Source organism: Episyrphus balteatus, chromosome 2 (assembly GCF_945859705.1).
Source record: "Episyrphus balteatus chromosome 2, idEpiBalt1.1, whole genome shotgun sequence".
Lineage (NCBI taxonomy): Eukaryota > Metazoa > Arthropoda > Insecta > Diptera > Syrphidae > Episyrphus > Episyrphus balteatus.
This window is the reverse complement of record NC_079135.1, coordinates 5,324,268-5,348,907: the sequence shown is the minus strand read 5'-3', so window position 1 is coordinate 5,348,907 and position 24,640 is coordinate 5,324,268. Positions and strand designations below refer to the sequence as shown.

Here is a 24,640-nt window from a genome sequence, read left to right as displayed (position 1 = left end):
ATTCCTATCTTCTCTACCAGAAGATCATTGTGTTGTGTATAGTACTAGATCTTCAAATAATTTACTCATGATTAGTCTACCACCTCCAAATAACGGTGTTTTTAATAAGATAATTGGAACCTCTTTAATAAGTTTCGTTCGACCTATGTATATTTTCATATGATGATATTCATTATTTTAACATTTTCTTTCTCACATCAGCTCCAACCTTGCCAAAATGTCAAAACTGAAGGTCCTTTTTAAAAAGCATGTTTTTCCATCAGATCCGTCAACAGGACAATTGGGATGCATGGATTATAATTTGAGTATACTACATTGGGGCGGAATGCCTTTATTTAGTACTCAAGGCGAATTCAAAGTATCCGTATTATTCTTCGGAATAATACTATGGTCAGTGATACGAATACCTCATCAAATTTTTGAAATCTATGACATTTTTCTTATCTATCGTAATATTGGAGATTTAACACAAAATCTATGCATATCTACTTTACATTTCGGGTCAACTTTGAAGGTTAGAAAATATAAAATGATGGGTTTTCATATGAATTTAAAAATGTTGTTTTTTCTTTCAGATAATAATGATATTTTGTCGAATTGGAGATTTTCAAAAAATTGTTAAACAATTAAGAATAATGTCAATAAAATATGTTCGAACAAGAAAACAGAAAGAAGCTTTTTTCGAAATGGAATTCGAAAATAAGTTAACACTGACAGTTTATGCTTTAATTGTTGAATTATCATCATGCTTTGGGATGATTATGGTTTTGATAGGTTTGTTTCTTTCAATTTTTGTGATGTCAAATATCATTTTGTACCAATTTTTAGTTCCATCAGACTTGGTTGGATATATCTTTCCATACAGAGCCAAAATGCCAGAATTTATACCAATTGACGTCCAAAAAGTTTACGTACCTTTGGCAATCATTGTTATTGGATTTCAAAATGTTGCTATGGATTTTTTGAATGTCGCTTTTATGAATTTGACCAGATGTCAACTGCAAATGCTAAATATGTCATTTGATGAATTAAACGAAAGAAAAGTGGGCAGGGTCAATGTCGATCCTGTAAAGCATCTAAATAGTATAATCGAACATCATACATTAATTCTCAAGTAAGCATAAAATTATAAACTTAAGTGAAATAGTAATAGCCGCGTTCCGTTGGAGGTGGGTTGACTACTCATGAGTAGATTATTAGTAGATCTAGTACTATAATTGACAGTTATGATCTTCTGCTCGTGAAGATAAGAAGTTTTGATTGTAGTACTAGATTTCTACTCATGAGTAGTCTACCACAACCAAAGGAGAGTATCTAATAGTGGAGTGAAATTAAAAATTGTACTAGATTAATGTCAAAGTTCTCCATACAAATCTATTAAGCCTTATAGAAACTTCAATCTTGCAGTATCTCTTATAAGGGTTTATTGAAACTGTAATATTAAGTTAAAGGTGGATAAAATTGTAATAGATGATTTGCAGAAATATCCTCTTATTTTAGTTTGAATAATACATTTTTAATTCTCATTTCAGTATTCGTGATCAAATTGAAAGCATCTTCAAATATCCAATGCTAGTTCAATTTATGTTCTCTTTATTGATTTTCGCTCTAACTGGATTTCAAGCGTTTTTCCAATCAAATACTTCAGGTTTAATTATGGTTTATTTATATGTTGGATGTATTTTAGCTGAACTATTTGTTTATTGTTGGTTTGGTACTGAAGTTTCAGAACAAGTAAGGTTATGTTATTATTTAAAAAGTAAATACCAATAATTTAATTTTTCTTAATTCAGAATAAAACTTTGGCCATTCGAGCTTATGACAGTTCGTGGTATAATTTTGACGTTAAATATCGAAAGTCACTTGTTATATTTTTAATGAACGCTCAGCGACCATTCTATTTTACAGCTGGAGGATATTTGAAATTAAGTTTATCGATGTTTGGTCAGGTAAGTTTTTTTAGTTTTCCTGAATTTTATTCTGAAATTTGTTTGGTGTTTTTTTCTTCGTGTATAGATTCTAAGTAAATCATATTCATTTGTGGCCTTGTTGCGTCAACAATACAGCGATTAAGGAGCATGCTTATAAGAAAATATTTTGTGTCTTACTTGTAATTTGTATAAGAACATTACATTCCTTAAAATTTTAATAAACATTTAAGAAATTCCCACATCATTATGTTTTTTTTTTTTAATCTTAATTGGTAATATCGACTTTACGAACTTTCCAAGACATCAAGCGATTCCCATATTCTCGGGTAGAAAAGCATTTGATATAGTATTAAAATGTACTAGATTATCTATTCATGAGTAATTCACTAACCTCCAATGGAAAGCTGCTATTACGTTTTGCGAAAGTAATAGAGCTATTACAATTACAGGGTGACCGTGTTTTGTTCAACAAATAAGCTAAGATAGCACTGGGAATAAATGAAAGGAGTATATTATTTGACAGATGTATGCGCAAAATCTATCGAAATAAACATAAATAACATGAAACTCACACATAAGCTGTATTTTAAAGGTGGGGTGGGAGACTACCCCATGAGTAGAAATCTAGTACTACCAACTACACATCTTATTCACTCGAGCAGAAGATCTTGTATTAATTGTAATAGCATCTCCAAAAGACCCGGCTGGTTGACCAGAGTTATATCAGGGTTAACTCTGCACTGAAAAACTGATGTAAAGATTAAGAATTAGATAAAAAATAAACAAATAAAATTCAATTCATTTTTATTATATGTGATAGTGTTTATGTTGAATGTTAAAAGTATCTACATCATTTTCAAAATCAACCATCACTATACTGTTGACGAAGTACTGCCATAATTGAGAAAGCCTTGCTTACAACCTGAAATTAAATTAATGTTAGTTTTCCACTAAATGTCTTGAGTTACCACATTCTAGCTTCTCTCTTACCCTGTTAAAAGTCATCAAACTGAGTTTAAGATATCCGCCTGCTGTGAAACAAAATGGCTTCTGGGCATTCATCAAGAAGATAACCAACGATTTTCTATATTTCACATCAAAGTTATACCAAGAAGTGTTATAGCCCTGCAAGGCTAATGATTCATTCTGTAAAATAAAAATAAGAAAATTCTTTGAAACTCTCAAGGATTTACAGTAGCTTCTATAAGGTTTTATAGAAGCTGAATGAACTTAAGTTTGAGAAATGCTAATAAGAATTACCTGTTCTGATATCTGAGTTCCAAACCAACAATAAACCAAAAGTTCTGCCATAATACATCCAACATACATATAAACCATAACCAATCCCGAAGTATCTGATTGATTCAAAGCTTGAAAACCTGTCAATGCAATTACGAGCAAAGAACCAAAAAATTGAACGAGCATCGGAAATTTGAAAATACTTTCGATTTGATTACGAATTCTTGAAAATGAAAATCTTTTCTTAATCATCAAAATCTCCAAATAAAATGCTCTGGACTTACTCTAAAATATATGTGTGATGTTCTATAAGCTTTTTAAGATGTGTTAATGGATCAACAGTCACTCGACCAACTTTCTCCTCATTCAGCTCATCAAAAGAAATATTCAACATTCGAAGTTGACAACGTGTCAAATTCATAAATGCAACATTGAGATAATCGATTCCAACAATTTGAAATCCAATCATTGCATTAGAGATGGGAATGTAAAATAACTGCAAGTTAAATGGTGTAAAATCAGGCATTTTAGCTCGATATGGCAAAATATGTCCAACAACTCCTGATGGATCTGTCAAAATATATAATGTAGTTTGATATTTTCATGAATAAAAACGTGGTACACGTTTGAAGTTATACTTCTCACAGATAAAAATTCACGTAGTAGATTCACAATTATGAGAACTAGGTGGCGCTAAGATCACTTGTCAAAACCCTTTGACATTCTTGTCAAAAAGTATATTTTCACTTTGTACAAACGCGGATAAAGAAGTATAACTTCAAAAATTATTAAATTTACTCCTTATGGTTAAAATAAATCCAAAAACTGACGTAATCGCTGGTATGAAAGCATAAATTGTTATCGATATCTTACTCTCGAATTCCATCCAAGAAAAAACTTCTTTTTGCTTATCTGATTTGACATATTTCCTAGTCAGTATGCGTAATTGATTGATGATTTTGTAGAAATCCTCAAGTCTTCCATAAATCATTATCATCTATAAAAAAAAAAGATTTTTTTTTTCAAATTTTCATTTTATCGATAACAATGAAAAATCGAACTTTCAAACACATTCCTAAATGTAAGAATGACATGCATACATTTTGTATCATGTCATTGAAATTTCTCCAGCATGTAATCAAATCATAGATTTCAAAAGTATGATAAGGTATTCGAATGAAAACCGAAAATAATATTCCATAGATGAAAAGTGATCGTTTGATTTCACTTTTTGATCCAAATAATGGTAATCCGGACCACTGTAGAATGTTTAGATTCAAATCGATTGAACCAAGCTTACCCAGGATTGGATCGGAGGGAAAAACGTATTTTGAAAAGTATCGAATGAATTTTTCCATGGGAAAAATATGTGATTTGGAACTAAAATATCGAAATTTGGGAATTTTATGCCGTTTTCTGGTTTTAAAGTAAAAAACACAATTTTTATTCAACTAGATTTTCAAAGACCGCGGTGTTCAACTAGAATTTAGCCATAAAGGACTCATTGAAAGAGTTGTTGACATCTTCATTTTATACAGCAAAATTTCTCACCACCAATTCCATTGAGTCTATAATTTAAGTCCCATTAGCACACTAACACCTGCTAGTCTAGCCATTTCTGATAAAAATAAATTGAATCACTCTAACAAATAAATATTAAATGATGTGATATTTAACACTCTATATTTTGCCAACATTGTGTTAAGTCATTTGGAATCCTTAAAAAAACAAACAAAAAAATTCAAGTTTAATAACACGAATCGTATCAACGTTAAATCCTTGTTAAACCATGACCTAAGCGGGGGAGAAACTCCCTCTCTGAGGAATTATTAACACACGACACGGTGTAATGTCTTTTTAATGAGAAATAATTGATAAATCACTTTGTTTTATTTATTATTCACTTTATTTAATTAACCTACAAAATGGATATGATTTATATGACTCTTGAGGATTTGAAAAGAAATTTTAAGTAACAACTTCCAAATGAATCAAAAGACATGTAATTCAATAAGGAATTATAGGAAAGTAATTAGAATTAGATACTTTTTCTAGTTAAACAAGTTGAGCATTATTTGTATTGGTTTGGGATTTTAATTGATTACTTGAATATCTCATTTCATTATCCCTTTTCTATGAAGGAGGTTTAATAATCATGGATTATTTCAATAGCGATTTTCAATTGAACGATTTATTTACATCAATTAGAGATCTTAACATCTACAATTAGACTACAAAAGGTGGAGAAATAAATAACACTGGTTAACAAAATTAAACTTTTTTTTTGTTGCCGAAACAAAAATATACTTGGTAATATCTCAAAAACGGGACCTGATTAGTTTTTTCTTACTTCGGATTCGAGTTCAGCACACCGATAACCTTCAGAAAAGTATAGTTTTGTTTCGGCAACAAAACCCTTGTAAACCAGTGTAATCATTTATAAAAAAAAATAAATAGACATAACAATATTATAATATTAACATTTAATAAAATAAACAAGGTTTTTGATTACATTTTCCAAATTTAAACAGTTGTATAAAGTTATACAACGTTTATAAATACGGGCGTAAGTGTTTAATACAATAAAAATATGGTTTGATTAATTAATTCGAAAAGAACATAAGTATATTATTTTTCAAAGTGTATCTGTTTTATTGAAAATTAAAATAAATATGATTTGAAATGAGATTAGTTTCTCTGACACAGGGAGTAAAAGTTTTATTACGAGCATAGTTTACCCTATGTTCTTTTTCTCGGAATAAACAACGTTCTCTTATTTGACGCGAGGAAGCATACAAATCTATCAACGGTAAAAGGAAAGAGCATTTGATATGAAGCGACAAAATTTCACTTATAAACATTACTGAAAACATTTTCCTTCTATTTTCAAGTGAGAAGTGACTGACTTCCAAGAAGTAGTTGAGTACGACGGGAATTCGGTGTTCCAACCTAATTTCTGAATTGTAAACCTTGTACATTTTTTTTTTTTTTGATTATTTCAATTCTATTTGAATAAATATTGTAGTGAGGATTCCAAATCACACAATAGTGTTCTAAGTTTGATCTAACATAGGAGTTAAATAGAGATTTAAGGGCAAAAGGGTCCTTGAAGTCTTTTGAATTACGTTTAATAAAACCTAGCATTGAATGGGATTTAGCTACAATATATTCTATATGCTTGATAAAGTTTAGTTTTGAATCAAACAATACACCAACACCAAGGTCGTTTTTTTCCAAAACTATTTCAAGAACAAAGTTATCAACTTTATAATCAAAAGGAATTTTCTAGAAATTGCGACAAAAGAAAAAAAAATTGATATTTATTAACGTTCAAGAATAATTATTTAGTTGTAGGGGAAGGTGGCCTAAAATGGCCCCCCTAAGGGAAATGTTCCATATCTCGAAAAAAAGTAACATTCAAACTTAAATGCTATATACTTTTCAAAGTTTAATATATTAGGTACTCTTACATTTTTGTGCTTTGCGAGTTAAAAAAATTCCAAAAAGTATTTAAATTTTTTAATTTTCAAGACGCCTACAAATTTAACTGATCAAATTTACCCGGGTAAAATGTCACACTGTATAAATTTACGTGATTTTAAATGAAAAATCGAGTCAAAGGGCTTCTTCTCCATTTTCTTGGAACAAGTGGTGCTTAATCCAAAATTTCTGTGAGACATTCAAAACCCTGTTCCTGTTGGTTTCTCATCTCCTTACTGTAGTTTTTGGAACTTCGAATAATTTGGATGCTTTTTTCCAGATTTTGGACGGAATCAAGAACTTTCCTCAGTCCAGGGCTTCCTCCCTGTAGATCGTTTATGTTTAGCAACCATTTTCAGAATAAAAAAAATGAAAATGTGAAAGTCAGTATAAAATGGTATGTTAAAGTAAGTAGGTAGTTATGCCATTTTACCCGAGTACTAAGTAGGCCATTTTACCCATTTTGGGTTTTTTGAATTTAAGTTTTATACCGAAAAATCTATCTAAAATCGTTCTAAGCCAACTTAATACATTAAATTATTAAGAAATACTTCATTCATACGTATATTAACTTCTTTTTCCAAAATACAATGCTTTTTATACTTTTTTTTGCAAAAAAAAATTTTAAATAATGGCTTGAAGTTGCTAAAACTTCGTATGTGTCGGTTTTGCCAGATAAACATACATAAGAATCGCGTTCATAAAACTTTCTAATTATGTTCGATTCTACGATTTCCAAGGGGGCCATTTTACCTTGGGGTGCCATTTTAGGCCACTTTCCCCTACATTGTACACCATTCTTTTTAACTTTTGGAGATCATTTTGTAAAAGAATACCATCATTTTACTAGAATTGAACAAGATATCAGCCAAGTCGTTGATAATGATTAAAAAAAAGAAGGGGACACCCGAGGTAACTATGATTGGAGTTGAGAGCACTTGATCAATACAAACGAATTGTACACGACCCCTTAGATTCCAACCATTTCAACATATTTGAGTGAAAACCAAATACTTAGTTTCAAATTTTCAATCAAAATAGGTAATATGACAAACCCTATGAAAAGCCTTCGCAAAATCAGAATAAATAACATTAATTTGGTAGCCTTCTTCGAGTTTAGATACTTAAAACAAAATTGGAAAAGATGGAAAGATTAGTGGTTGTTCACCGCTCCCAAGAGTGGCATTGAAAATGTAATAAAGGGGCTCAGATAAAGCAAGTGCACATTTCTTCAAAATAATTGGTAGAATTTCATCAGGGTCTTGCTTGCAAACGCTATTTAAATTCAAAAGATCTTCGATTTCCGAAATATTTACTTCTAACGCCCATATTATTCACTAGTTTAAAAAATACATCTGGATGTAAAGAAATTGAAATGTCAAAAATAAATCCAAATCAATGATATTCACTATCACACAGAGAAAAAATAGTAATTTTTGCCTATTATTCAACTGTTTTCATTGTTAAAATCGGGATAACTATTTTGGATTTGGATTTATTTTTGACATTTGACAATTTTACATCCAGATGTATTTTTTAAACTAGTGAATATTATGGCCGTAACTGTCTAAAGTCAAATTTATAACCATGATTAGATTAGATAATTCGGCTATTCTTATCCTTTTGTAAGCTATGTTTTTTTTTTATTACTTAAGTTACAAAGCCTCTTGTTAAACCAAGGAGGATTTGAGTTTTTATCAATTTTAACTTTTGGTACATGCAAATTAATTGCCGCATTCAATGAAGAAATTATAAAATTCAAACACATTTATAGAATTATAATTTAAGTGCCACGGAATACCCGACAAATAACTTGCAACATTACAGAAGAAAATGAGTAAATGGTATCCTTTCAATTTTTCCAGGCCTTGCATCTGTTCGAAACTGTGTATTGGTTGTAAATTATCCTATGCATGTTTCCTACCAATAGTTCACCTTCCTGCGTAGAGATTTTTGGGGAGCATTTTCATCCCTTTTTTGCTGGGTAGCAGAAACAAATCCTGGTCGATTATTATCAATAGGTTCTCTCTTGCCAAATCTCTCTCTCTCTCTCTCTCTCTCAAACATTGGAAAGATAAAAATCTTTATTGATGTTGTATCGAAATACAAGGCGTTCAGAAGAACAAATAATTCCACTCCACCTAAAATGTATTCCCTATAAATGACTTTGAGATCCTTTCATGAAGAAATAAAGCAAGCAATTTTGGAATAAATTTCCGGTGTTCAATATATCTACAAAAGTTCATCCTATATTTTACATTTACTTTAAAATTGGGGAGAAGAAGCCATAGAACCTTTAAACTTTCGATATATTATGAATAAATAGAATTGACCCAAACATTATTCTGAACGCCCCATATTTCGATACCACATCAATAAAATAGCTTTACATTCAATACACTTTGATTTTGTTTCCCTTCTTCTTATATAAATTCCAATATTAACCCTTATACAGTGAATATCATTCACAGAGCCCCTATATTTACACATTTACCCCGCTTTTGTATTTTCCATTCATGTCATTAAAAAACCGCAAACAAAACCAATCTTTTACCAGGCGTTCAGCACTTCTAGACTGAACACTCTTACCAAAAATTCAATCTAAAAAGTATCTTTGAAGTTCTACAAACAAACAACAGAGGGTTGAAACAAGTTGTATGTTTTTCCAACAACCCCTATTTTAAACACTGGAGTTAGTCCCTTTTTACTCCAACTTGCTCGAGAGAAAAGAAAAAAAAATAATCCTCATGACGACTTACGACAACACATAGCTCAATGAATTTGTTTTGAATTTTTTATAACCAAGAGCTCATGATTTTCAGAAAGTAAGCATTCGCACATTCTTTGATACCAAACATAATGCCAACACTTGACAATCGCATTCCTTCATGCACCATCAAACAATGGAAATGGTAGCCTTTTCCATGCGACCATGCCCGAAAAACACAAAAACACCCGGAGAGTCATAAAAACTCTGGATATAATAAAATTGATAATAGAGTTATTGTAATCAGACCTTAATAATAACACGTTAGACATAGACCTGCACGTAAACATAATGCACGTGGGTTAAATTTCGACTTCAGTCAGAGACTTATGCTATAATACGTGCCACAAGTTTAACAACCCATAAAACTGTCGGAGTTAATGCGCTCATAAACCCATCAAAACAGTCAAATCATCAGGAAAGCAGAAAACTTAGCAAAGGAGTTCCTTTCAACGGAGACAGGAATATTTCTGTTTTGTCTGGATTCGAGGTTATTTGGGATATCCGGGAGTTTTTCATTACAAAGGGTAAACAATTTACACAATTTGGGGGTTAGTTAAGCCACCATAACGAGTAGTATTTTGTAGCTACTTGGTTTATGTGACAGCTACTAAATAAGGAGTAGAGAGTAGAATTTCAAAGTTTTAGATACATTTTTTTATGAATGAGTTTGTTATGTAAAAAGATGGGCTATTTTTACATGTTTGTAAACAATATTTGCTGAACATATTTTGTAACAATTTCAGCAAAGTCTTCTGTTACAGAAGAACGATTTTCGAAAGAACATTCACTCTGATAAACGAAACCGCAGACAAAAGCCTTCAATATCTTAACTTCAATAATTAGCAATATCTTAGCTAGTTAAAAAAGTTGACTCATTTACAATGGCATCTTTGAAAACAGATGCGGAAGTTTGACTGGAATTCCGTTAGGCTACGGAGTGAATTCAAAAAGGAGATCAAAATTATTTGTTGGTATTTTTTAAATGAAATAGATTCTTAAAAAGCGTAAGTAATAAGTACAAAAACTATACACTGAGGGAAAAAACCAACTTAAAATAAACGAAAACCACGTTATCAACTATTTTTCGGAATGATTTTGAGTTGTAGAACATCGTTAGTTTAAAGTGATTTGGCGGTATAAAAGATCTTTGAATCAAAGTTGTTCCAACTTTGAACAAAATTATTAATTTATAAAAGAAAAGACAAAATTGGCAGCCACTTGGGATCGAACCTACAACTCATCGATAACAAGGCAAATGCTTTAACAACTTGCTCTCTCACTGTTGGAAATAAGGGTGATAAAATACAACAAAAGCTGAAGTCGGACAAAATTTTAAAGATGTTTCATGCTAGTTTTTTCAACATTGAATCAACGATGAACATTTACATTTTACGTTGCGTTTTTTCCCTTAGTGTACTGACTACTGACCATATTTTACAATTTTAACAATTTGTATTAATTAATACGATATTTCAATATAGAAAAGTTACACATACGCCACAGTGATCCGAAATTCATATGCAAACAAAATAGTTATAACAAATTTATAGCTGACTAAACAATTACACCAGTTTCTCTTTGTCTTTTCAATAATTGTCAAAATTTTACACATGGGATGTTAAGATTTCGGAGCCATTAATTATCTCAAGCGAAAATGGGCAAAGTTTTTTTTAAGCCACAAACTCATGCAGAACACAAATCATAAAACAAAATGGCGGAAGTTGGAGGAAAGAATACGGTAAAGACTGTGTAGTATTTTAACCGTTATATCATATTTAAATAGATAAATAGGCATATCGGCCATTACAAAGTAACGGAGAAGACATATTGATCTTGTTTCCAGTTTATCTTGTTGAAGAAGCAATATTTTTTCTTGAAACTTGGTGGGTCTTAAGGGCCCATGAAAAAGTTGAAGTTCTAGAAGTTTCAAGAAAAAACTAATTCAAAATAGCTAAATTATTAACAGACAAAGACGGTAACGGAGAAGACTTGTACGCGTCTTTTCCGTTACCGCTTTATCTGTGAATAATTTGGCTACGTTTAATTAGTTTTTCGTGAAACTTCTTGAACATCAACTTTATCATGACCCCTTAAGACCTACCAAGTTTCATGAAAAAAGATTGCTTCTCCAACGAGATAAACTGGAAACAAGATCAATATGTCTTCTCCGTTACTTTGTAATGGCCGATATGCCTATTTATGTATTTAAATATGATAAAACGATTAAACTTTCATGTAATGCTTTATTTTTATTTTAGACTTTTGAACAGCTTTTTAGTATAAAAATCCCTATGTGTCTGCTAACTATAGTAGCTGAAAGCCTCATCTCCTCCCTTATCCAACCAACACCAACACCAATGACAAATTGACCTGCACAACTTGAGTTTGGAAGCTGTCTATAGATTTAATATGTTAAATAAATACAATAGGTGTGTTTTTTTTGGCAAAGCTATCAGCAGCAGGATTCTTCAAATATTAACATTGATCAAAGATTTGTATATGGTGTAAGAGTTGTAAAAAAGTATTAAAAGTTGTGTTTAAAATTAAGATAACACTTTTTTAATGGTTTAAATTTAATTCATCATATAAAGAATGTCATTAAGATTTCTTGTATATGCTACGAGGGATTTAAGGAACAGGGTTTTTCAAAACAGCATTTTTTTGAGGGCCATCTAGTTTTGAGAGTCTAGCTGCATAAATCTATTTTTGTTTTGAAATAGATATCTTAAGAGACGCATTTTTATGAAAAACTCTTTTTTGAAAATAAGTAGGTTGCGCCACTATTGTTCTCATAGCCTCATATTTCAAAAAAAAATTTGAAAAAAAAAAATATTTGAAATATTGATTTTTTTGAGAATTTTCTTATTTTTTTAATTAGGGTTATACTAAAATGTTTTTATCCATAATTTTTAATGAAATCGGTAAAATTACACGGTGTAACACTCAAAATATACGCGGGCGGAGACCTATCAGGTTTTGTAGAGCTAGTCGCACTGAATACGAAACGGTATTCGAAAATCCCCTAACACCCCCAAAATCTGGAGTTACGGGCAAAAAACGGTTTTTTGGACCTTCACCCATTGAAAAAATTCTATCTTCGTCAATTTTTTACCCATTTTCGAATTCACAGTCTGGACAAAAAAAGTATAAAATGAGTTTTAAACATTTTTTTTTCTCCTATTTTTAACTTTGAAATCGATTATTTCAAAAACTATTGGTTATATTATATTGATTTAAAAATTAGAATCAAATGTACAATTTTGCCTTTCGGAAATGGTATCATTTATTACTGTTAGTGTTGCCGTTGTTTTTTAATAATTTTTTTTTATTTTGATAACTTTTTTTTAGAAAAATGCCTCTTCCACCTAAACGGGGAGAGATAGACCCACCTCCCAAAGAAAAAAATGTTTGTATTAAGCTCCTCTACAAAAACCCGTTATCAAATGTTGTCTGCCAAGTTATCCTACTACGTGCCGAAACAACATTTTTGTTCTTTACCTAAAAGTTCGAATTTCTGTATCTGGGTTGAAATCGAAACATTTTTTTTTTTCTAAGCCAATTTTAGAGTGATTTTCATAAAAAATACCTCTATTGATTGGGAAATAGATATAGTTTTAGAATATATTTTTTAAATAGCATGTTGTTTTGAAAACATATACTTTAAATTGATGCCGAAGTTGGGCAAATGACGAAAAAAATGGAATTTTTTAACTTTGACAGCTTATAAATTCTAAGTGGTTTAACCGAGTTACATGTTTTATACATTGTTGGAAAGGTATATTTATCTTCTATCAGAAACTGTAAAAAAATGGGTAAAAAATTGACGAAGCTAGAATTTTTTCAATGGGTGAAGGTCCAAAAAAACCGTTTTTTGCCCGTAATTCCAGATTTTGGGGGTGTTAGGGGATTTTCAAATACCGTTTCGTAATCAGGGCGACTAGCTCTACAAAACCTTATAGGTCTCCGCCCGCGTATATTTTGAAACCTCATTTTTGTAACACCGTGTTATTTACGAGGAATTATGAAGAAAACGGTACCTTTAATTACGGTTAAAGAATATTTTTTCATTTCAAAAGTAGAAACTTTTTCGCTACAGTCATTTAAAATAAAAATTGTTGGAGGAGCTCTGGAGAAAAAATACATTTTCCATTTTGATTATTTGGCACCGTTTATGGGTTTTAATGTGTCCTGAATTAATTTTTTTTTCATTGTATTTGAGAAAAAATAAACACTTAAAAGACTTACAAAGATGTGAACTGACCTATTTATTCTGGAAACCTCATATCGCAAGACAAAAACAAGAAATTTTCTTTATAATTTTTGAATTGCTTCCAGCTAATTATGTCTGCAATGCTTTGTAAATTAAAAAAAAAAAATTCATGTGTGTTTCAAATTTGCCTATGACTTTTGTTTTTAGTTTAATTTATTTCAACATTTCATTCAACATAAAGAACTAATTCTTAAAAAACTCATAAAAAAACAATGACTCATAAAAATTCATGATAACAATGAAAAGAAACTGTAGCGAAAGTTTATCATTGCCCTTGAACTACATTTATTTTGATTTCCCACAATTAAAAAATCGTCCTACGTCTAATGATTATAAACATGAAAAATTCACAACATTAAGAAATCACTCGAAAAAAAAAACTACTCATATGTATTACACATCATCAACTCTCTAAAACACTCTTTAATTTATTATGATAAACAAAAAACAATACAATTTATCGAAAGCTTTTTTTATGCTTCATTCAATTCGATTAAACTCCTTTAACTAAAAGCTTTTCATCGTCATCGATTAAATATACCAAAAAGCAACAGGCAAATCAAGTTATCGAAATTGAGTGAAAACTTGTCTTCTTCCAGCTGTCTGCTTCTGCTGGCTTGTCCAATTAACTTAAGTGAATACTAGAAATGAATTCAACAAGTTTGCTCTGCTGCCTGCTGCAAAATGGTTTTCGACTTTAATTTTTAGTTTATTCGAAGACGGTCAATAAAACAGAAGTGTTGGCGGGAAAGTTTAAATTCAAATTTTGAAACATACAACATTTTTTCGAAGAATTCTTTTGATTTGAAATTCATAACCGTCTAGGCTGTTAATTTAAACAAAGGTGCTTTTTATAAATTTTTGTTAATAGCAAATGAAATCCATATGGATTTTTGAGTAAACAAAAGTATCTCAAAAAAAAAGAAAAAGTATCTCAATAAGCCAACAAAATAATAATTGTTGTCTGTTAGTGTAGGCTGACTAAAATTTTAAGGTCAGCTCTTAAAAAATTCAGTGATTTGTTTTGTTAATCGAATTACGTCTGGGGTTTTCCGGTTTTTGAAAGATTTCGATCGCATCTTCAAGACGACAAACAAAAAAATTGTGTCGTGGCTGGAAGACTTGAATGTGTCAACTGGATTGGTAAATACCTACCTATCCCACAGATACAAAAAAAAGATCTTCATTTTGTTGTTTGTTTGTTGCTGATGTGGGAATTATCAGCTTAACAGGCTTCACTACCCATACCGGCTTTTTTACGATTCGCGGAGAATCTTTGCTTTAATACTGATACTTATAATAGAACGGGTTTTCCACCGCACACCCGCGGCACTGCGTCGGTGTTATTCCGAACATATTAATTGACAGTGATTTCTGTTGTATACATTTTGAAATTCATTTTGAGTGATAGATCACACGCGATCTACAATTGTTTATTGTTTTTTTTGCAATAAAAGTCGATACCTAATTTGATTACACATTAAGCCTCTCTCTATCTTAGCTACGCGCAAAAGTCGTCGCTGGTTGATTCATTATTCTGGTTGATTGCTGGTTGCATGATCAACTCTTGAAGTAATTTGAGGGCGTCTCTCTTACTTTTTTTTGGTGAGTAATTTGCGAGATTATATAGAAAACCACATAAAATCATATTTCCTTGACGAAAATAAAGAATTCGGGATAAGAAAACGATTGTGATATTAATGTTGTTTGTTTATATTTTTAAAAAGTGACTAATATCCGGGTAGATATGAGCCTATGAGCTTTGTAAGCTATTGCGAACTTAAAATAGGTGACTCGAATTTAAGTATCAACTAACTAGCATATTTTTTTAAATTTCATGCTATCAAAGATTTGTGAAATAAGTTAATTTTGTCGAATTAAAAATAATAATGACGAATTAAAAGTTTGATGGTTGATTAATGTGGAGGTGTGGAGTATGTCCCCTTCTTTATTGCAATCAAAAAAGTCACATTATTTCGCAAATTGATAATTTAATTTATCTATCAAATGCTTAATGAATATACGAGTATAGATTTCCTTTATTTACTTTACTGTAAAAGTGTGAATTGATAAGATAATAATATTTTGAAAAATTTTATATGAAAAGATATTAAATCAAAAAGGTTAAGTACTTAACAATCTGATTTTGAAATAAAGTTGAGAATGGTGAAAGTTTCATTTTGAACTTTACTTATTCAAAAACGTTCTTTTATTTTTGTTTTACTTAAAAAAAGTTAGAAAATTAAAAATTTAAATTTTTGTTAGCTATCCATTATACATATTCAGTCGTATTTATTAGATTTTTGTCTACTTATACATATCTATAGCTTTTAACTGGTCACTAAACTAAGATGCTAATTTTATTTACATATTTTTTGTTGACAAGAATTTAATGATGTCAAGTTGTTGTTTTTTTATTTTCTTTAGATTCTTAACTTCTAGTGTTGTGAATATAGCAATCATATATTTTTTTTGTTGATTTCGGTTCATTAGACAACTGACAATTATTAAGGTTTTAGATTTTTTTAAAGAGAAAAATCGTAGATTAGAACAATGATTGTTTTTCAGTTTTGGCGAAACTTTTCTCACCTGTTCTGACTCTAATGTATTAAACCATGTTCCCTTAAAATATTGTAATTATGTAACCCGACCTCGAACAGAATCATTGAACGAAGATATTGGTGACTGCACAGAGAAAAATATGACCACCTAAAAACTAACAGATTGCCATATTGTTTTACTGCCCATATGTTTTATAAGGAAATCTTATTAAAAGCAACGATTAATAAGGTTTTTTTTTATAAGGATTTCTTATTATTTTTATAAAATTATTAAAATTTGAGTGAAAAGTGCATTTTTTTTGCAACTTGGCACTAGAACAAAAATCGCGATCAATATTTTCATGGCAGGGTGGTTCAGGTGGTAAGGTGGGCGACTAATGATTTGAAGTCTCCAGTTCGATTCCCGGCCTAGTCTCTGTTTTTTTTATCTTTTCAAAACCCTACAAGTGCAGATTTTAAAACAATAAGGAAAACCTTATTTGTTTTAATAATGTTTCCTTCTTGGATGAAAACCATAGAGAAATATTATTGTTTTTGTTCTATTTTATGTGGTCTATTTTTCTCTGTGTGAAGTCTGCATTTTTGAAAACGTTTTTGGTGGCGTTTCTTATCGTTCTGTCGTCGGTCGTTGATTTGGGAGGGTCTAAACTCATTTCCAATTTTTATAACTTGTTACAACTGGCGCTTAATCAAAGTTACTGATGTCACAGCTTAATTTTACAGTTTCAAAAATGTCCAATTGTATCATGTGTTTGCATTAAAGTAACTACTGCCGATGGAAATTGTTACGAATTGATTGAAAAAAATGTATTTAAAAAAATAATAAAAAAAAGTACGTATACACCATGGTGAACATTTTTAAATTTTCATAAAAGTTAATTTTCACGTTCTTTAGGAAGAGAATTGAATGCTCAGACAGACGAGCAAAATTCTTAACATACTGACAATCAGTCATGTGAATGGAATTCGAACTTCTTGTTGGATTTTGCAAAGTTCGGTTTCGTTCAATTGTTTTTGGTCAGGAAGCAGTTGCGACAACTCATGTGGCTGTGTGAAATCTTGGGTTAATACAGTTGACTGAATTGGTATTTTTCGTCTTGAAAAAGAATTGGTATTTTTCGACCACTAACCTTTTGAAGGTCTTCCCTCAAAAAAATTTAAGGGGCAATTAGAACAAAAATGTGAGCAAGTTTCTATTAAAATTGGATATGGTTTCGATTCTTTCTACAAAGTACAAGTCATTCATTTCATTTTTTTTCAGCCAAAGAATTTCTATAGCCTCGCTTCTTTTACACATTTCTGAAATAAAAGAAATAAATAAAAGAAAAAAAGAAAAATAATAAAATCAACGTAGTTTAAATAAAATGTGTGTAAATGTGCAAGATGAAAGAAGGGCAATATTTTCCCCTTTCTATCGTAACTTCGTAACCTCCTATCTGTAAAGCTATTTTTTTCATTTCTTAAAAGATCAAAATCAAAAGTCGAATTAACATTTAAACATATAAGTTGAGTAATTTTTAACTGTTACAGAGAAGCGATTACTCATTCCCAGCAGTTAGATATTAATTTTATCAAAAAATGGTTGTCCTGAAAGTTTGTTTCAACTATTTTCTCAATAGATTGCTGCAGTTTGTTGTTCAGCAAACCTCGAACTCATTATCACACACTTTCGCCTTCCATATGTCCTACATACTCGTATTAGTTTCTTTAGAAAACGAATTTTCGTTCGTAGTCAAATTGAAAAACAATTAAAAATCAAACACAGAATAGGAATTTCAGGCTTTGACGTACGTAAATTTTAATAAATCAAATTTAAAAAAGTAAATACAAAGATTAGCATAAATATTGATAAAAGTTTAAATTCCAAATAAAAACATTTTCGTACATGCATTTTACTTGGAATGTAAACTTATATCAATATTTATGCTGGATCTTTTCCAGATAGAAATTTACATAAATCTATTGTAATCTAATTTAAGAATAAAATATAATTCCTCGTAACAAATCAATTCTAAAGAAATAAAAATATTTCACGAACAAAATATATTTGGTTTTTGCCTTTTAGCTTCATTGGAAGTCTTCAAAAGTATTCCACTGCAGTCTTGTACTGGGTTTTACCAATTGCAAGTACATTTTCAAAAATCTAGGTAATATAAAAATCAAGTAGATATACCCTGTTTTAATCGCAAAGTGCTGTTTGAGAATTTCTGTCTTCAAGCTTCATCATCTTACTTACGTATTCAAGTTTAACAAGAATCCTTATGTCTAACAGGTGAGACTCACATCTGACACAAATATGTTTTTTTTTGTGGTTATTTCTAAATTTAATAAGAATTATATTTTATTAGTTTTTATTTTTATTAAAACATTAATGATACAAGTTTAAAATTTCTAAAAATGCAAGTGAGGTTTAATGACATTTTATATCAAGGCCGAATGTTGTCATTTTGTATTTGAATTATTTTAAATGCTATTTTTGTATTGAAAATTCAGACACAATGCATTCTAATGATAAGCTCTAACTGACACTTTTTTTGACAATGCGGGATAAACTTAACAAAGTTTTAATTCAATTAAAAAAAGCGAACAAATTGAAAACTAATAATAAATCTAGTGTAGTTGAATTGAATGCAACAACAAAATCTTTTCCCAATCATGACATAATATAATAATAATAACCATCGAGTTTAAATTCATGCAACGTTCTTGCAATTTTTCTAAATTTTATACCCTTAACACATTTTATGGTAAAAAATTATGACTTCGATGGACGTTGGTGGCCTCTCTACCTATAGATTTTCTATCTCGTTAATTGTTTCTCATTACTGAACAAATGGCATTTTAATACCATCCATAACCAAATAAAAGACAAAACGTCAATAATTTTTACACATCTTCTAAAGAGCTTATAATATCTATGTTCAATGTTAATTAATTAATTGTTTAAATTTATTTTATATGATTTGAATTATAATTAAATTGACTCTGTAAGACGCTAAATGATTAGTAGTTAGATATGACTTTAGATGGACGTTTGATGCGTGGTGTTTGATGCATATTAATTATGACGTCAGAACTTTTTTAATTGTGATTATATGCAATCGTAAAGAACATTTAAACATATTAACATGATAAAACGTCGAAATAAGTGGTTCCCACAGGTCTGTCTGTTTATCTGTCAAAGTGTCAATCTATCTGTATAAAGAAGATGAACAGATGAGTGGATTTATTTCATTTTTGATTAATTTTTCGTATTGATAATAATAAATTCATAGAGATCTAGACATGTGCACCGGACACATGCTTTTTTTGGGGTTGGGGTCGAAATTCTGTATGTTGCAAAATTCTGTATTCAAAATACTGTATGCCAAAATACTGTATGTCAAAATTCTGTATGTGCAAAATGCTGTACGAACAATATTCTGAAAGTCAAAATTCTGTACAGCAAAATTCTGGTTGGTCAAAATACTGTATTTCAAAATTCTGTACATCAAAATTCTGTATATCAAAATTCTGTAAAAATGCTGTAAAAAATATCGTTTTGATAATGTTAAAAAGTGCGCGCGCACTTTTTTACATTATCAAAACGATATTTTTTACAGCATTTTTACAGAATTTTGAAATACAGATATATTTAAAAGAGGGTTTACTATGAATTTCTAATAGATCAACTCAATAAAGAGGCAAATTTCTAATGCTGATTAATCTAGGTACTTTATTAGGAGCTACGGAAAAAAAAGAGAGAAAACAAAACTACACTTATTTAAAAAAAAAAACAATCTGAATTAAACCACGTAGCATACCTTAAACGGATTGAAAAAAAAAATTAAATTTATATTGATTTTGACATTTTTTTTGTAAAATGTTTTTGGTATGTTTAAGAAAAGTTTGATTTGTGTTCCTAGAATTAATTTACTTTTTTACTTTAATAATTATGTTTATATAAAATTACAACTTTACTGTCAATAATTATATTTAAAGCTAGTATTTAGTGTTTTTTTTATCAAAGGAAATTTCTTTAAAAATACTGTATTGAAAGTACAGTATTTTGCCGTACAGAATTTTGCAAAACAGAATTTTGCAAGTCAGTATTTTGTTCATACAGTATTTTGACGTACAGAATTTTGTATTTACAGTATAATGACGTACAGAGTTATGGTCTTACAGTATTTTGACCCTACAGAATTTTGTCGTACAGAATTTTGACAAGCAGAATTATGACCCGCTCCCTATTTTCTTCTTTTCCTATTTTGACTAGAAGCACAATTTTTTTTCCATTTGACTGCTTATGCTAGACGAAATTTTATCATATTGAACTTGACGAAGGTCAAGATTTTTTTTTATTTGGATTTATTCCGTTCTTAAAACTGACGATTCAATTGATGTCAACGAAGTGGCTTTGAAAACTGCTTTCATTTTTTCACTTTATTTTGTCTTTAAAAACTTTTTCGTTAAGTAGCATAAATACATGAAATGAATGGTCCTCCAACCACTTTATCATTTCAAGTACAGTACAGCATACACATGGTTACCAATTCATATTCCGCAGGCGACCTTGAAAAAAATCATTATTCTTCGTTAAGTTCGTTAAGCTGCCATCAGCTTGACAGAATATTCATTTGTCATTAAAATTGCATCACCTGCATTGATTTTCTCTTTGCTATCGATGTAATTTAATAGAATCTAACAGACAAACTGTCACCTATCTTCAATAATATGCAATAGTTCAAAACTCCTAACGATATCATTCCATTGCAAAACTATTCACTTCCAAATACCAGTGCCTACGGATTTAAAAATTCCTTCCAAAAACAATTTCACTAAAAATTTTCTTAACCATTGTTAAAGAAATGGAGTCGAACAATGAAACGAATGAAATATTCTCTCCATTTTTTTCGAATAGCTGTTGTGCTGCACACAGAATCATGATGTTGGAACCAAATTTCTAAGAATTGGCTAGTTATTGAAGCAATGATAAAACAAATGAAACTTACAGATTTGATTGAAAGAAAATAGTCTAAAGTTAGTATTGGATCACAATAAAAATGTATTTTCTTCTGTTAAATCGAATCAATATTCCTTTTGACTGACGATTTAATAAATGCATTATACAATAAGAATATCATAAATAATTTTTTAAAACAATCTGTTAAGGGTTTTTTTCAGAAATAAAACCACACCATGACGTCATGAGAATTTACCAAGCAATTAAGCTATTAATTTAATTCCGAGTAAATTCTAGTACAAAATTCTTGTATACTATACTTGGGGATCTACTTGAAGTTTAATTTCAACAAATTATATATGTATGTATCTTATTTATCATTCATTTCCAAAATAATGTTTGAAGAGTGATAACTGATAAGTTTCATTTTTTTATAAGTTTTGATAAAATGACAATAATGTTTTCTTAAAGAAATGACGAAATTTCCTTCAAGTTCAAGATTTTTGTTTACATTTTTGCCTTAAATATTTTTCACAAACTCTCCTCTACATTAAATACAAAACATGTATAATCAATTATTTGAGTTATTGTTTAAGTGTTAATGAAATGCATGACGTTTTGAAAAAAAAAAAATAAAAACAAAAAACACGTTTTTATGTTTAAGAAAAATTAAAATTCAACAAATGTTTGCATATTTTATTTCTAAAATAAAGAGAAAAACTTATAAACATGTTTACTTTTCAATATTGTGATAATGTGAAGTGCAAAGTTGGAATTTTAAGTTCAAATAAAGTACATAAATAAAAAAAATTAATGTATGTGTGTTTGTTTCTTTCTAATGAAAGATATGTAATCTAAAAAAACTGGATTCAGGTACAGAAAGTCTTGCAATCATGTTTAAAAGCAATAATCTTGTAAAAATATATGATAGGTAAATGGTTACCAGTAACTGAAACCAAAGAAACTTGAACTATAATAATGTGAAACTAATTGTTTCCATTAGAAGTCCCACAAACTTCCTAGTTAGCATATGAAAACTATAATAATTTATGATCAGTTTTTTTGTTTTATTACATTAATTACTCCTACAAAAATGTTTATACGCTCTAATTAGTGTTTTTGATTAAAAGGATATTCGTATATGACATTCATAAACTCTTCATGTCCCTTGGGTAAATTTATTTAACAAACATATTAATTTGGCTTGCTGTAAAGGAAGTTTTTCGTTTTATTGTGTAATGTTACCGTTATATAATAAACTAATACAGGTTGTCCCAAAAGTTAACGTCGAAACGAAAACGGTAGATAGGGTAGGTGGTGACAGTTATCAGAAAAATAATAAAAAAAATCGCAGCCATATATTTTGTGAGTTATGGGCATTTGAAAAAAAGTCGAAAAAATGGTCACCCTGTGACGGTTTTTCATGTGCCGTGCCTACAAATCTTAATTTTTCTCATTTTTTTCTTTTTTTACGGAACCTTGAATAACCCTGCTACCAAATGCATTCAAAAATTTTAACTCAGCTTCATCAGTTTTAAAGCAAATATTACTTTTTTGCCCAACTAAGTACTAACATTTTTTACATGACTCTACTCCAATGAACCGTAGTGTAAAAAAAATGCACTACGATGTTTCGGCAAGTAACCTTAAAAGTTGGTGTGTTCAATTCTCTTTTCAAAATGGTATAACATTGTTGAGAATATTCCATAAATAACCGAAATAAAATTTATTTTCTTAAAAAATTATTAGGTAATTTTTCCATATTATTTAAGTTTTTGTATTCTGAAAGGTTCTGAAAGGGTTTGACACTTTTATTAAGAAAGTTAAGCAAAAAATAACTAACAAAAAGGAGTTAAACAATTTGTTTTTATATACTAGCTGACCGTTCAGACGTTGACACTTTCCAGAATTTTAGTTTTATTTAAAAATTGTGCAGTTTCATTTTTTGATGAATATAACGTTAAAAAATGGAGTCCTTTTGCATTGTGAGAAAAAATAAAAAAAAAAAAAACAATTTTGGTCAAAACATCGTTTCCGGCAACGTCGATCCTCAATGGCCTAGATATTTCTGACATGCATTAAAAGGATTCACGACGAATGTGCCAAAAGGCTAGAGCATGAAGGTTGGGTTGAGACAGAAAAAAAAATCGTATGAGAGAATAGGGGTGGTCTTCCTCTCCGTTTAGCATTTTCTTAAAACTTTACTTAGCTTGAAAAAAAAAATTATGTAAAAACGTGTAAAACCAATAAATTCTTTTATTTTGTTTTAAAAAAATCCGTAGGTACTAATTTTTTTTCAAAATTTTATGTAAATAATTTGCTCATACTAGTCATAAATTCTAACCTTAGTTAGGTCAAACATATCTCTTATGTTTTACTTAGTTTATTCTACGTTGCTAAAAAATATTTATTTTCAACCTAGCAATGATTTACTTTCATGCGAGAAATCGCTGAGAACTTCAAATAAATTTGTCAAATCGATAAAAACGTCAGTTAGTTTTATTTGTTTTTTGAGAAAATTTATCAAAAATATCGTGAAAAATGCCTTTAAATTAATAGAATATGGTGAAATTAGTGAAAGTCTAACAAAATTGGTGTTAAGTTTAATAAATGGCTTAATTTTAGTGAATGTGTATGTGTTTTGTGAATGTATGTGTGCGTCAAAACTAAAATTGAGAATAAAACAAAAAAAGGGTTAACATTTCCTTAAAATTTTGTTCAGTGAATTTTTGCATTTGCAGATGGTCACTATTTATAAAAGTAAGTTAACTGATATTATTTTATTTAATTTTTCTCAACTTTTGTACCATGGCATCATTTATTGAGCTGGATTCTCCCTTTTTTACCAAATAAATATGCTTAAGTAGAACGTAAACTACTTATGTTCTACTATTTCTTCCCCCTAAGTTATGTTAAACTTAGAGGAATTTATGACTCAATTTGAAGTTCGTGCAAACGGCTGTGTAGAACTTAAGGGTTTATGTTTCACATAAATATTTAAGTTTCGTTTCAGAAAATGGGCCTAAGTACCTACTTATTATGTTTTCAAAATTCAATGATCTACTTAGTTTGGGTTAAAATTCGAAAACCGTATAGGAAAATATTTTGTCGTTTTTTTTTTAAAGCCCCTTAATTTTTTTTTTCACGTGGCTGGACTTTTTAAGAAATTAATTTATGAAACTATTTCTATTATTTCTTTAACATTCATAGTTGAATTAGGATACAATAATTTGGTTAGTTAGTTGTTTAATTTGCAAAAAGATTTCTTAAAAATTTTAAACAGAAAACAAAAAAAAAATTCATTCATAACCATTTTCTGTTCAATAAATTCTTTAAACAAAAATTAATCTTAAACAAATTGTTTATGTATGTAATTTGTTTCTCTGAAGTAGCATTTAAGAATCAAAAGCTCATATGTACATTACTAAAATGTTAAAAGTGATT

The 24,640-nt window shown here is 29.6% G+C and overlaps 3 protein-coding genes across 6 annotated transcripts in view; 2 read left to right on the top strand and 1 right to left on the bottom strand.

Annotated features, from left to right (window-relative positions):
* Positions 1-597: 597 nt before the first annotated feature.
* Positions 598-2,073, top strand: LOC129912685 (odorant receptor 85c-like). The gene is made up of 5 exons (XM_055991041.1): positions 598-774; positions 829-1,114; positions 1,533-1,734; positions 1,794-1,949; positions 2,017-2,073. The coding sequence occupies exons 1-5, from the start codon at positions 636-638 to the stop codon at positions 2,071-2,073; spliced, it is 840 nt and encodes a 279-aa protein (XP_055847016.1). The 5' UTR covers positions 598-635.
* Positions 2,074-2,744: 671 nt separating this feature from the next.
* LOC129908686 (odorant receptor 49b-like) lies at positions 2,745-4,532 on the bottom strand. The gene is made up of 6 exons (XM_055985382.1): positions 4,232-4,532; positions 3,969-4,167; positions 3,455-3,740; positions 3,192-3,393; positions 2,922-3,077; positions 2,745-2,853 (listed from the first exon to the last, which is right to left on the bottom strand). Exons 1-6 carry the CDS (start codon positions 4,526-4,528, stop codon positions 2,794-2,796), a joined length of 1,200 nt encoding a protein of 399 aa, XP_055841357.1. The 5' UTR covers positions 4,529-4,532; the 3' UTR covers positions 2,745-2,793.
* Positions 4,533-14,359: 9,827 nt separating this feature from the next.
* The window catches only part of LOC129908685 (G-protein coupled receptor Mth2-like), a 38,071-nt gene continuing 27,790 nt past the window's right edge, over positions 14,360-24,640 (top strand). Inside the window, exon 1 of one of the 4 annotated variants that reach the window (XM_055985381.1) lies at positions 14,360-15,295. The gene's annotated coding sequence lies outside the window, so the exon portion shown is untranslated. The remainder of the gene's footprint in view (positions 15,296-24,640) is intronic. The other 3 variants (XM_055985380.1, XM_055985379.1, XM_055985378.1) reach the window with 3 other exon arrangements.

What these genes read in the sequence shown, in the direction of transcription:
- LOC129912685 (XM_055991041.1), top strand. Translation starts at nt 636, where the DNA reads ATGTCAATAAAATATGTTCGAACAAGAAAACAGAAAGAAGCTTTTTTC. An exon ending in CATCATACATTAATTCTCAA is followed by an intron (nt 1,115 to 1,532) that starts GTAAGCATAAAA and finishes TTCTCATTTCAG; the next exon opens with TATTCGTGATCAAATTGAAA. An exon ending in GTTTATCGATGTTTGGTCAG is followed by an intron (nt 1,950 to 2,016) that starts GTAAGTTTTTTT and finishes CTTCGTGTATAG; the next exon opens with ATTCTAAGTAAATCATATTC.
- LOC129908686 (XM_055985382.1), bottom strand. Translation starts at nt 4,528, where the DNA reads ATGGAAAAATTCATTCGATACTTTTCAAAATACGTTTTTCCCTCCGAT. An exon ending in GAACTCAGATATCAGAACAG is followed by an intron (nt 3,078 to 3,191) that starts GTAATTCTTATT and finishes TTTATTTTACAG; the next exon opens with AATGAATCATTAGCCTTGCA. An exon ending in GTTTGATGACTTTTAACAGG is followed by an intron (nt 2,854 to 2,921) that starts GTAAGAGAGAAG and finishes ATTTAATTTCAG; the next exon opens with GTTGTAAGCAAGGCTTTCTC.